This window comes from Ovis canadensis, chromosome 1 (assembly GCF_042477335.2).
Source record: "Ovis canadensis isolate MfBH-ARS-UI-01 breed Bighorn chromosome 1, ARS-UI_OviCan_v2, whole genome shotgun sequence".
Taxonomy (NCBI): domain Eukaryota; kingdom Metazoa; phylum Chordata; class Mammalia; order Artiodactyla; family Bovidae; genus Ovis; species Ovis canadensis.
This window is the reverse complement of record NC_091245.1, coordinates 64,519,435-64,533,855: the sequence shown is the minus strand read 5'-3', so window position 1 is coordinate 64,533,855 and position 14,421 is coordinate 64,519,435. Positions and strand designations below refer to the sequence as shown.

At 39.6% G+C, this 14,421-nt stretch overlaps 1 protein-coding gene across 1 annotated transcript in view; it reads right to left on the bottom strand.

The window, feature by feature from the left end:
* Positions 1-3,811: 3,811 nt before the first annotated feature.
* CLCA4 (chloride channel accessory 4) overlaps positions 3,812-14,421 on the bottom strand; it is a 30,821-nt gene continuing 20,211 nt past the window's right edge. Inside the window, exons 8-14 of the mRNA XM_069570644.1 lie at positions 13,176-13,353; positions 11,814-11,920; positions 10,901-11,116; positions 9,737-10,004; positions 6,454-6,624; positions 4,591-4,827; positions 3,812-4,251 (exon numbers count right to left, since the gene is read on the bottom strand). Of these exons, the coding sequence (XP_069426745.1) occupies positions 3,812-4,251; positions 4,591-4,827; positions 6,454-6,624; positions 9,737-10,004; positions 10,901-11,116; positions 11,814-11,920; positions 13,176-13,353 (1,617 nt within the window). The remainder of the gene's footprint in view (positions 4,252-4,590; positions 4,828-6,453; positions 6,625-9,736; positions 10,005-10,900; positions 11,117-11,813; positions 11,921-13,175; positions 13,354-14,421) is intronic.

Here is a 14,421-nt window from a genome sequence, read left to right as displayed (position 1 = left end):
GAATTTAATTTCCTGGCTGACTGACTGATGGGCAATTTGCCCTCATTTAGCTGTTAAGGGCCATTGTTCCACCCATACCAGATCATCAGATTTCCAGGTAATAGGGTTGGCAGCAAAAGCAACAGCCTCTAGGATAAATTTGAATATCCTAGACCTTCTGTATTTTGGTTAGGAACCGCCTCTAATGGAGAAACAATTTTCTGCTGATCTTCACCAGGCCCCTTATCAGGATTATACCTCATTTGCAGCATTTGATTAGTAACCTTTTTATCTGGGCTATATAAAAGCATTTCCATCTGAGATAATATATCTCTCCCCCATAAAGAAAAAGGTAGTGAAGGAATCACATATGGACAAAAGGTGCCTGTGCCCCCTTCTCATCTGACCAGGTTAAAATTTGTGAGCTCTTAGTAACCAAGGGCATTAACCCTATTCCTACCAAGCTGGCACTGGTCACGCATGTCGGCCAGGATGAGGGCCAATCTTTTCCAGCAATGCAAGAGACGTCTGCTCCAGTATCTAACCGCCCTGACATTTTATTCCCTTGAGTTAAAAGATCTTTCAAAGGCTTTGGAGCTGTAATTTCCTGCACCCAAAAGGCTAAATCACTAGATCCAAACGCTCTGGGACCCCTAGCTTGAGAAGTCAAAATTTTTCCTGTCTGACAATAAGGTAAAAGCAAAAGCTGAATTACTCTTTGACCTTTATTAATTTGCACAGGTTTGGTAGGCAGTGAGATCAAAACTTTAATTTCCCCAATATAATCAGGATCTACTACACCAGGCACCACCGAAATTCCTTGAAAACAAAGTGAGCAACGCCCCAGCACAAGTCTCACAATGCCCTCAGATAGGGGGCCAGCCACTCCCTTTGGAATCGGAGTAACTGATTTCAATGTCAGGGGTTAATATTTTTGCCAAGTCCCCTTATCGGTCCGCTTCTCTCCTAGCCTGGGTGAGGCCCCCCTGAGGGGGTTTTCTCCAAGGAGCACGCTCTGCATATTGTGCACATGTCTGCTTTAAAAGCTCCTTTGTTCAAACAGTGTCAGACTTTGTTTTTTTGGGCTCCAAAATCACTCCAGATGGTGACTGCAGCCATGAAATTAAAAGACGCTTACTCCTTGGAAGAAAGGTTATGACCAACCTAGATAGCATATTGAAAAGCAGAGACATTACTTTGCCAACAAAGGTCTGTCTAGTCAAGGCTATGGTTTTTCCTGTGGTCATGTATGGATGTGAGAGTTGGACTGTGAAGAAGGCTGAGCGCCGAAGAATTGATGCTTTTGAAGTGTGGTGTTGGAGAAGACTCTTGAGAGTCCCTTGGACTGCAAGGAGATCTAACCAGTCCATTCTGAAGGAGATCAGCCCTGGGATTTCTTTAGAAGGACTGATTCTGAAGCTGAAACTCCAGTACTTTGGCCACCTCATGAGAAGAGTTGGCTCATGGAAAAGACTCTGATGGCTGGAGGGATTGGGGGCAGGAGGAGAAGGGGACGACAGAGCATGAGATGGCTGGATGGCATCACGGACTCGATGGACGTGAGTCTGAGTGAACTCCGGGAGATGGTGATGAACAGGGAGGCCTGGTGTGCTGCGATTCATGGGGTCACAAAGAGTCGGACACGACTGAGCGACTGAGCTTTTTCTCTTCAGGAATCCTGTAGCCATTTGAACCTTTGTGGTTGATAATGGGCTACTCTTCCCCACTTAGGGCTGCCTCTCTTTCTTTTTGGGATAGCTTACAATTTTTCCTGTAGATAGATTTCCTACCAGATGGTGATGGCCCTAAGGTTTCATTTCTATACCTGGTACATTTTATAAATAAACTATTGGATCATAACAATGCTATAGGAATGTAATGGAAATCCCATGTAGAGCCTTTATACTTCAGATTTTCTCACTAGGTTATCCTGTACTATAGCCAGGGCTAGCTTTGTGGGGTGGGACTTGTACATTTGCATGGTGTCTCATGCTTAGAAGGTCCAAGTACTTGGTTTAATGCTTTGCTGTTACCATCTTAAAATCCTTATAAATTATTGAGCAGGAGCTCTTCATTTTCATATTTTACTGACTCATATAAATTTTGTAGCTTATTCAGAACACAAAAATGGTAATCATTCTGTTGTTTTTCTGATTCTTACCAATTCATAATCAGTTACTGATGTAGTTCTGGAAATAGATCTAAATCAAAGCCTGTCCTGGAAGTGGAGAGTCTTCAACTAAGACCCATCAGAGCAAAGCTGTTGCCCCAGAGAATCAGGGAGAGTACTAACCAGGCTGGTAGGGTTGATAGGTTGGAAGGACATAGGGAAAGTCTGGCTGTTTTACATTATTTCTGTCCACTATTAGAGAATTTCAGGCTTTTATTCCCCTCCTGGTAAAAAGTCAGTTGTCTTACTCTACCCCTTTGGAGAAGAAAAAGGCAATCCACTCCAGTAATTTTGTCTGGAAGAATCCTATGGACAGAGGAGCCTGGCAGACTCCTATAGTCCATGGGGTCACAAAGAGTCGGATATGACTGAGCAACCAGCATTTCCACTTTCAACCCCTTTCCTACATTTTCTCTATGTTCACCTCTATGTATATAGCTTTCAGCAATGCTTGAGTAGGTGCCAGCCCACCAGAGGAATTACTTGTGCTAATAGACCTTCTACCTCAATAGCACAGTCCCCAAATGCCCTACTACACAGCTTATTTTCCAATGAATGCTATAAGAATAAAACCAGCATTTCCAGTTATCAGGCATCCCCCACTTATTTCCTTTCCCCTAGCTTCTTTAATATCTTCCATATCAATGAAGTACAGTAAACATGTCCTTATTTATATTGTATATACTAGTATATGGTTGGAGAAGACTTGAGAGTCCCTTGGACTGCAAGGAGATCCAACCAGTCCATCCTAAAGGAAATCAGTCCTGAATATTCATTGGAAGGACTGATACTGAAACTCCAGTACTTTGGCCACTGATGTGAAGGAGTGATTCATTTGAAAAGACCCTCATGCTGGGAAAGATTGAAGGCAGGAGGAGAAGAGGACGACAGAGGATGAGATGGTTGGATGGCATTACTGATTGAATGAACCTGAGTTTGAGTAAAAGCCAGAAGTTGGTGATGGACAGGGAGGCCTGGCATGCTGCAGTCCATGGGGTCGCAAAGAGTCAGACACGACTGAGTGACTGAACTGAACTGATAGACAGTGAAGTCGCTCAGTCGTGTCCGACTCTTTGCAACTCCATGGACAGTAGCCAACCAGGCTCCTATGTCCATGGGATTTTCCAGGCAAGAATACTGGAGTGGGTTGCCATTTCCTTCTCCAGTGGATCTTCCTGACCCAGGGATCGAACCCAGGTCTCCCTCATTGTAGGCAGACGCTTTACCGTCTGAGTCACCAGGGAAGTCAACTGATACAAGTATACAATTAAAGACCTTCAGTGAATACAATAAAATCAATTTATAGTAAAAAATACTCAGACCAAATTCATTTCTCAAAAATATTGTTTATTTGCCTTCTTACATTTGTATTTTGACCACTCCAATAGACGGTTTGAACTTCTTGATGAAATTCGTATTTTTATAGAGAAGTTTTGTGTCAGATAATATGTAACCAGGTATGAATATGAAAAAGATAGTTATCACCTTTTGATACATTAATAAATACAAATTGTTTAATTTAATATTGATTTACAATTTTTCAAATATCTCTGCATGTTTCTATTTAGTCTAAGGGTTCCTTGTAAAATTCTTCAAATTATTTTCACACATGATAAATTTAAAAATTCTGAAACATCCTTTAATTTTGTTGTTGATATATTCTTAAAACCCTGTTCTGGGTCTGCTAGGCTTTCTTCTCTTGTTTAAGATACAAATGGTGATGCTTAAAATCAGACTAACAATTACCACAGAGCCAACCACTAGCAACACCAAGGCAGAAATGCTGAGTCCGGATTTAGGGGTATTTTTATCAGGAGTAGGATCTGGATGAATTTCATCAGGAGTGTAATCTTCTTGAACAAACAAAGCTACTTGCACAATGTTGGATACTTTTGATGTCAAATTGCTTTTATCCACACTTTGAATGGCAATGAATATGTGGGTTTCATTTCCCTCTGAGATATTTCCTGGTTTGAATGTGAAGGTTTCCTTGGAATTGGCCTCTTTTGGTAACAGAGCAGTAGTGTTTACTTGCAGAGCATCATCAAAATTATCCCTTAGATCCAGGATGCTTTCACTTATTCTTATGATATACTGTTGAACTAAGAAAAAATGTTATATGTAGTTTAGAAACTAGAGCATACCATATGAAATCTTTTTTCATTCTCCTCCAAAACGCTGTTAGTCATGCCAAAGTTATGCTCACATCCACAGCCTTATTTATTTTTCCATAAAAGCTGAATTCTGATTTTTAAACTGTGCAGATGATACATGGCAGGTTATAATATGCCACACTTGATGATTCATAACATGAGATTATAAAATTAATACTTTGCTGAGCTATTAATTATAAATTATTTCCCTCTCACACACCCTTAGACACTTGCTTTTGCAACAAGCAACTTTCAATTAATCAACAGTGCATGACACGTAGTCCTTACCTTTTCCAACATCAAAATCATCCCCAGGTGCTGTCCACGTTAGATTGATCTCATTCTCATGTGATGTGGCCTCAAGATCCGTGATTTGACTTGGCGGGAAGAGGTCAAGTAATGAGGGAGACTGTGGAACATTGGAAACCACAAATGCATCTCCTGTTGCTGTTCGGGTGAAACTCTCCACATTTGTCTGAGTGTCCTCATCATTTTCAGGTCTTGGTGGATTCCCTTCAATGTTGCCTGCATTACAAATTCCTGGTATTTAATGGACAAATCTGCACTAATATTTTCGGAACTCAATGAATTGTATTTCTTATCCTACATCCCCCCCCTCTTTTTTTTCCGTATACACAGTTTCATTTTATTGATTTTGGTGACAAGATCATAAGGATTCAGTTGGTAGAAGAATTCTTTCTTTAGCATCCTGACCAGAGTATTGTAGGGTAGAATTGGATAATAAATTGCTTTGGAATTAAGACTGTCCTGAATGGGAATATTGTTATATAGTATAATATATGCTTTAAAAATAAAGGAGTTGCTCTATTTCTTAAATTATCTTTAAGATGGGAATAAATCTGGGGGAATTTCTACTGGTTCACTTTCAGTCACTTGTGTCAGGTTTCATTCACACTTCCTTCCTGTTGCAACTGCTAATGACTAATATTCAGATTATATTGCAACAGAAAGCCTGCTATAAGGGTGACATACGGGACGAAACAAAGGACAGCTAACAAAAATGCATTCTTAATATTTTTCATTGCTTTCCTCTACACATTTTTCCTTTTGACTAAATAAAAACTTTGCAAATAAAGGCTTATGTAATCAGATGGATAAATTTTACCATTGGTTTCTAGTTAGTTCAGTTCAGTCGCTCAGTCGTGTCCGACTCTTTGTGACTCCATGAATCACAGCACGCCAGGCCTCCCTGTCCATCACCATCTCCCGGAGTTCACTCAGACTCATGTCCATCGAGTCAGTGATGCCATCCAGCCATCTCATCCTCTGTCGTTCCCTTCTCCTCCTGCCCCCAATCCCTCCCAGCATCACAGTCTTTTCCAATGAGTCAACTCTTCCCATGAGGTGGCCAAAGCACTGGAGCTTCAGCTTTAGCATCATTCCTTCCAAAGAAATCCCAGGGCTGATCTCCTTCAGAATGGACTGGTTGGATCTCCTTGCAGTCCAAGGGACTCTCAAGAGTCTTCTCCAACACCACAGTTCAAAAGCATCAATTCTTCGGTGCTCAGCCTTCTTCACAGTCCAACTCTCACATCCATACATGACTACTGGAAAAACCATAGCCTTGACTAAACGGACCTTAGTCGGCAAAGTAATGTCTCTGCTTTTGAATATACTATCTAGGTTGGTCATAACTTTTCTTCCAAGGAGTAAGCGTCTTTTAATTTCATGGCTGCAATCACCATCTGCAGTGATTTTGGACCCCCCCAAAATAAAGTCTGACACTGTTTCCACTGTTTCCCCATCTATTTCCCATGAAGTGATGGGACCGGATGCCATGATCTTCGTTTTCTGAATGTTGAGCTTTAAGCCAACTTATTCGCTCTCCTCTTTCACTTTAAGTACATAACATATTAGCCTCTTCATCCTGAGCTGAAAATGTGGCAAATTTTTGTTGATGTAGGTCAGATGTTCCAAACAAATCTAATAATGGCTGGCTTTCATTGAAATGTCTATACCAAAGACACTGTAAGCTTAGGTTAATTTGGAGGCAAACTGTCATGTGACTGAGAATTCATTCCAGAAATGGGAGAAGCTATACTCTGAAGTTATAAAATATTTGTAGCCTTAATCATACCAACTCACAATTATTCAAGCCACCGTTGATTTCAGAGATTATGAAGTACTCACCATCTACTACCCAGCCTGGTATGAATGCAGCTGTATTCAGTGGATGCCTTAAGCTCCTTGTGACGGCATTTTCTCCTCCATGAGCTCGTACTTTTAAGTTATATGCGCCATTTTCTTTATAAGTTGTAAAGTATCTAGAGTAGACTCCATCATTCTTGAAAGAATCAGCACCTTGTTATGGAAGTGAAGGAATAAATTACTAATGTAAAGAAAAATAAAAACTTAAGTATTTTCTAAGTCAAGCATATGGGCTTTATAAGCATATTGCTTTTATTGATCTCCCTATTTTGTGATTGACCCCTTGGGGAGTATTTCCATTTTGCTCTGCCAATCAGTATCTTGTTGGATGGATATCCTTGTGGTACTGTGTTTGTGTGTGTACATATGCATGCATACTAAGTCGCTTCAGTCCTGTCAGACTCTGCAACCCTGCAGACTGTAGCCCACCAATGTCCTCTGTCTGTGGGATTCTTCAGGCAAGAATATTGGAGTGGGTTGCCATGCCCTCCTCCAGGAGATCTTCCTGACCCTCTTTCCTGACCAGGAGATCTTCCTGACCCAGGAATCAAACCGAAGCCTCTTATGTCTCCTGCACGGGCTGGTGGCCTCTTTACCACTGGTGCCATCTGGGAAGCCTGTGTGTGTGTGTGTGTGTGTGTGTGTGTATTATTTTTGTTGTGATTGTTGTTCAGTCACTAAGTTGTGTTTGACTTTTTTTGTCAGACACATGAACTGCAGCACGCCAAGCTTCCTTGTCCTCTGCTATCTCCCACAGTTTGCTGAAATTCATGTCCATTGAGTCAATGGTGCTATCTAACCATCTAATCCTCAGCCCTCTTTGCCTTTTGCCTTCAGTCTTTCCCAGCATCAGGGTCTTTTCCAGTGAATCAGCTCTTTGCATCATGTGACCAAAGTATTAGAGCTTCAGCAACAGTCCTTCCAATGAATATCCAGGGTTTATTTCTTTTAGGATTGAATGGTTTAATATCCTCTCAAGAGTCTTCTCCAGTACCACAGTGCAAAAGCATCAATTCTTTGGTGCTCAGCCTTCTTTATGGTCCAACTTTTACATCTGTACATGACTACTGGAAAAACCATAGCTTTGACTATTCAGACCTTTGGTGGCAAAGTGATGTCTCTGTTATTTAATACGCTATCTAAGTTTGTCATAGCTTTTCTTCCAAGGAGCAAGTCTTTTAATTTCATGGCTGCTATCACTGCAGTGATTTTGGAGACCAAGAAAATAAAATCTTTCACTGCTTCCATTTTTTCCCTTTTTATTTGTAATAATATATTATTACACAGACATACTGGTATATATACTGATACCTATGCATCTGTACTTAATGCCTTCATCTTATGAACTCATATGCAGATTATTATAGCATTCTTCTTACCGTTTCTCAGCTAGTCTGTTTGCAGCTCATGCTTTAAGCACAATTATGTTGTCTCTCTCTCTCTCCGAATCAAAGGATCCCCACTAAAGAAATATTATCTTTGCATAAGATTTAATTCTCATTGCTATCACCTACAAATTACTTATTTAACTTATCTTCAATGTCTCACTTTTCGTTTTAACCCCTACCTCTTACACTATGATTGATTAATTTTCTGGTCTAACAGTGGAAAACCCCATCTGTTTTTAGAATAAACATTTAGGAGAGCTTAGGAATACTGTATCATAAGGATATTTCTTCATATCACCAGTACTAGAGAGTTTTGTTAACTTGCAAACACATTTCTCCGGAGGGTTAAGACTTTTAAGAGAGAGATTCTTAAAATGAAATCCTTAGACCAACAGCATCTGCGTTTCTCTGGGTCATATAAGGAATGAAAGTTTTTCCGGTGTTCCCATTCTGTGTTATAAAACAAGCTCTTCAGGAGTTTCACTTCAGGAGTTAAAATTTGAGAACCCCTACTCCAAGTCATTGTTAATTGCCAATGCTTTCTTAGGTAAAGTCATTCTTAAGCATCTATGCTTTCTTAGGTAAAGCTGTCCCAAATTATTTGAGTTTTATTTGAGAAATTTTATTTCTCCTTGAGAAATGAAACAAGATACAGGAGTTTTAACTTAGCATGGAAGGGGTTGGGAGAAAGAGGGTCATAGGATAATATAAGAAAATATTGTCATATTAGATGACGGCACTGATAAACCAAAGACTTTTGCCTTCTAAACTTCTCACAGGGCCAACTCTAGCTGATGATAGGTTATAAGCTGGCTGATTTAACTACATCGAAAAGAAGCTAATTGAAAATTCTGACAACTTAGATGTTTACTGAGATAGTAATTTCTTTACTAGATGACCTCTCTAAAAAAGTGTTAGTTCCCAGAATAATTCAGAATTGGGAAAAGGTTTTAAAGTACAGTACCACTCACCCATACAGACCAAGGAGATAGAGAGTGGTCAACACTCTATTTTGATACCTTCTAATCAGATCTGGTATCTGATGATGACCCAGTGATGTCCCCTTCTCTCTGATGGCAGATCCAGCTTCCTTTGGTCTCAGTCCCCAAGATTATATGTGAACTTTTTATCCAGCTGTTGGGAATTTCTCATGGCTGTCATCCCCTCCCTGCCAGGGACCCAAATTGTACTGCTTCATTCCATACTACTAGTTGGGTTTCACTGTCTCTGGCCAGACTTTCTTGGTTATATAATCCTGCTGGTGCTGCTGCTGCTGCTGCTGCTAAGTCGCTTCAGTCGTGTCCAACTCTGTGCGATCCCATACACGGCAGCCCACCAGGCTTCCCCGTCCCTGGGATTCTCCAGGCAAGAACACTGGAGTGGGTTGCCATTTCCTTCTCCAGTGCATGAAAGTGAAAAGTGAAAGTGAAGTCGCTCAGTCATGTCTGACTCTAGAAACCCCATGGACTGCAGCCTACCAGGCTCCTCCATCCATGGGATTTTCCAGGCAAAAGTACTGGAGTGGAGTGCCATTGCCTTCTCCATATATACCCCTAGGAAACACTTATTCAGAATTCCTGATGCTGTCCTCAATATCAGCAATGATACTTTCCTATGTATTGGAAGACATTGGTTGTCTAAATGGAAGAAAGAACAATAATGACAGGAAAGTTCATTGAGTGCTCTACCATGTGTAAGACACTTGCAAATCACTTTGGAGTTGTTACCAGGATAGAATTTCACCCTGGTCCAGTTGTTCATCCACAATCTGCGTCAATTTTCTGATGCCTGTCCCTCTGCCCCACATTTCATCAGGGACTCATAACATACCTTGAGTTATCAAAATTTAGACTTGTTCCAAGAAACCTGTGATTTACCTGCACCATTATCCAAAAGTTCCAAAACTTCTGTTTCTCCAAATTTTGATTCAATGAAAGCAGTCACGTTGGCTCCAAGAATGGGTAAATACCCTTGTAGAATTTCTGCATAAACAATCAGTGGGCTGGGATAGCTGTTTGTATCTTTATTCACTTTAGCATTCACTGTGATTGGAGGCACAAAAGGGTTTGCTGCCTGAGAATTTACTGTTATAGTCAATGTTTCTGAGCTTGTTTTTGCTTGAACATTGTAAGTCCACACACCCACCTAAAAATTCAATAAAAATGGAATAAGTATTCAACAGCAAGCTATTTTCTGTTTTTCCATTATCTAACTCTAAACTATTAAGTGTGTTACCGAATAAACAGAGCTTTGAGAGCTTTAAGAGTTTTGAGGGTAAAGAGGTAACAGTTGAGGCAGTTTGGAAAGAATATCCTATTATCATGCCTGGTATCCAAAGTTTATGAAATCTCCATTGGTAAAAATAAGTTTTGGAAAGTTTGCCTTGATCTTGGACTTATCCTTAGATCTCAGAGTCTACAGACTCTGACCTGGTGAAAAGTGAAAGTGAAAGTTGCTCAGTCATTTCCGACTCTTTGCGACCCCATGGACAATAGTCCGTGGAATTCTCTAGGCCACAATATTGGAGTGGGTAGCCTTTCCAACCCAGGGATCAAACCCAGGCTACTGCACTGCAGGCAGATTCTTTACCAGCTGAGCCACAAGAGAAGCCTAAGAATATTGGCGTGGGTAGCCTATCCCTTCTCCAGCAGATCTTTCCGAGCCAGGAATCAAACTGGGGTCTCCTGCATTGTTGGCAGATTCTTTACCAACTGAGTTATCAAGGAAGCTCCCCTATGATCTGGTATAAGAAATAGCTTTGTAGCTATCTACACAGCAAGCTGCACAGACTTACTACATTGTCCCTTCAAAGTTATCCTTAGCCTACTTAATTTTTTCCTTTCTCTTCCTTTCTTCTAATGCTTAAGTTCTTTTTTTTCCCCTCTGTCACCAAAACTTTCAGGACCATACAGTCATATCAAGTACATTCTACTTTATTTTAATTTTGAAGTGATACAAGCATTGGCACCCATATTTGTGATATCAAATGATATATTTTCACCTGTAAAATTTGCGAGGAGGTCTAAAAATTAATTGCTTACCTTTGTAGCTCCTGGAATATTGAGATAGGCCATTTTGGAAGCTGAATCCACTGTGAAATTCTCCACTGACATTCCATTGGGATCAAAGAGATAAATAGAGGGAAGTTGTTTGCTCCATGTGATGAGAAAGTATGTGTCCTTTCCCACAGTGCTATCAATTATTACAGTGCCATTCATCCAGTCATTACTGTTGAGTTTTAATCCCTTACTTTCAAGCTGTTTAAATATATAAAAAATTAATAACTGTAGAAGAGAGTAATTTTATGCTTTTTTTCTGTTTTACATATTTTTAAATTTCTGCCTTGAGAACAAACTTAAATATGGCATACCACCTTAAGCTTGCGATCTCTTTGAAAGCTAATTGGGATGACAGTTGTCAGTCAGAAAGTGTGGAAATATAGCTACTGAGGAGAGAACAGGGTATAATAAAAGCATTAGAGCAGGACAGTGGGATTTACAGTTGGAGATACGGCCCTGTTATTATTTTCCCAGCTGTCTTGGTGAGCACCTACACTAGGATTTAGCATTAAAGTGCTAAACTACCTCTGAGAAAATTAGTTCTGTGTGTGTATGTGTGTGTATTGCCCTCAGTTTACCATTTTTCTTGACTTAAAATAAAGTGTTCAGTCACTCAGTTGTGTCTGACTCTTTCTGACCCCATGGACTAGGAGCCCTACAGGCTCCTAGTCCATGGAATTCTCCAGACAAGAATACCGGAATGGATTGCCATTTTCTCCTACAGGGGATCTTCCCCACCCAGGGATCCACCCAGCATCTCCTAAATTGGCAGGCAGATTATTTACCACTGAGCCACCTGGTGATGATACAGAACTCAAAACTTGTAACAACCAGATTATTTTTCTTGGTTAAGTCTAAATCCAAACATAAACACTTGAGGACTAGGAACTCTGACCTGAAGAGATTGCTGGGAGGCATCGATGTTCGCTGATGCAAGGGCTGCAAAAGCATCAATAAGGCCATTGTTCTGGCCTTCATCTGAAGCAAAAATAGGTTTTCCTCCTAAAATGTAAATACATTAACTAGGTTGCTTTTCAGAAAATAAGTGCTTTTCACATTTTAGTGATTAAGATGATATCAGGGTAAACAAAACCATAGTTTCAGTATGTATTATAAAAATAAACCCAAATCAGATAAGTATAAAGATTATCTCTGAAATGTTACCTTAAGATTTTCATAACTGGGAGGTAACCTACCTTTAAACTCCACTAGTAGAAATCTTTCTGGTTTAAATGCATGAACTAACTAAAGAATGTGAAAGGAGATGTTATAATTTCATGAACTAAAGCTCACAAGATCACATAACCTTTAGGAGAATTATTCACTTTAATGATTATTTAAGATACAGTTCTAACCGTATCAGCTTTCAAGTTTTCCTGCCAGAGTGGGTCAGAATCAGAAAGGTTAAAGAGATTTCATATTGAAGCATCCTGACAAAATTTGGCAATGAGCAGATAAAAAAATGGTAAGCAATAGGGACAAGTTTAAAAACAATACTTTTGGAGGGATATTTAGGACAGAAATACTTTACAATGGCTATAAAATTACTTCGAAATGATGGGAGTTTGTACAATTAAGCATTAAAAAGCAAGTGTTTGGTAACATTAGAGGTCAATTCAATACAATAATTGATTTTTATAATGTTATAAATTATGTATTCTCTACTATGTTTAAGAAGGCACTGAACACATGTAGTCCATTTTCTTCACATGTCTTTGTAAGATAATAGCTATTTTACATTTAATCTAGAAACATTGTTATTACTATATTTATAGCCGGAGCTTCTGTTAAGCCCATCCCTTAACTTTCAGTCTATTCTATAGCCTCATGTATTTCTCACTATCCCTCAATGTGGCTTGCATTGTCACCCCAACATGCTTTATATTCTCTGTCATCCTTTTTTCTTCCAGAGAAAGCAAACAAACTGATAAATGTCTAGCTCCTCATCGCTCATGCCTTGTTTCCCCGACTCTATTCAATACTGAGAGAATCAATGACTCCATCTGCTCACATGGTGTTTGACACCTATGTATGTCTCTTGTTATGGACCAGTGTTATCTGATTATGCTTTTCTGATTAGTGGTGTTATTTGTCTCTCCATTCAGCGGGACTATTGGCACCTTCAGATCATGTCTGGTTTAACTCTGATCCCAAGCTCCTGGCACAGCACCTGCAGAGGAGGAGCTTAAGAGAACTTGTTGAATTGTCAGCCTGTACATTTATGTATTGCTATCAAAGGATGCATGTCATATTTTACCTGTTGCAGTGCTCATCTCTTTGACTTCTAGAGCAGCATTTGGTCCAAGAGCAATGAAATGAATGATGGCCCCACTTTGTTTCACTTTCTCAGTACAAGACTTTACAGTGTTATCCTCCCCGTCAGTCAGCAGCACTATTTCAGATCCATCTAGTTGAAAGTAAGCATTTCTAATTGCCTACAAATATAATCAGAACATTATTACAGGTGATCCTAGGTCAACTAGGCCTGGGAGAGATTAGGATAAAATGGACATAGAAAATAGTGTGCAGAAAAGAGGAGACAGCTTCATTTTTAAATCAAAGGATCTGTAATCACAATGCTAGGGGAATTTAAACAGAACTTTTTATTTTCTGTCCACCCACAGTAGGAAATGTTTGCTCAGATGAAGTTGTGTGGGAGTAGGGGTATGGAAAATCCTACTTGAGTTCAATGACTATGACATCACATTCGGTGGCACTCAGGAAAACCAGACACCAAGCATATAATGGCATTAAATATTTTTTTGCTTCTTTGGTTCTGTAGGCAGCTAGATGCATTGAGTTCACCTCAAAATTTTTAAAGAAGCTGTTGGTTCCAAATTAGGGTATCCTCAGTATGCTAATAAACAAAAGATGTGGAAAGTTCTACACAAGTTAAAAATCTTGTTATATAATTTTTAATTAATCGCTAATAGTCACAAGCACATAACTAAGCATATTAATGATGCTAAGAGAATATATGACTTACTGAGAATGTGTCCTATTTATGGCTTGAACCATTTCCTATAAAGCTAAATAGTTTGAAACACAGAGTTTTGAATCTAGGCACCCATAAGAAAGGATAAAGATAATTTATCTCAGGAAGACAACTGTATTTCATCTTCTTTGACAGCTTTATTGGAAGTGGCTTCTTGATACATCATTCTGAGAAACCGAGTCCAGTCCAAGAGGAAAAAAAATGATAGGCTCTCAGTGGCTTTCCTGAATTAGTAGTGGAGATGTGTATAGGTTTACACAGAAGGGTTTACACTGTAAAAATTCTTACTAATGCTGGTGTCATGATACAATGTGACCAGTCTTGTTTCAATTTTTGCAGGTTTTGAGGCAAAGAATGACTGCTATATATTTTTCAGTTCAGTCAGTTCAGTCGCTCAGTTGTGTCAGACTCTTTGTGACCCCATGGACTACAGCACATCAGGCTTCCCTGTCCATCACTAACTCTCGGAGCTTGCCTAATTCATGTCCATCGAGTCAGTGATGCCATC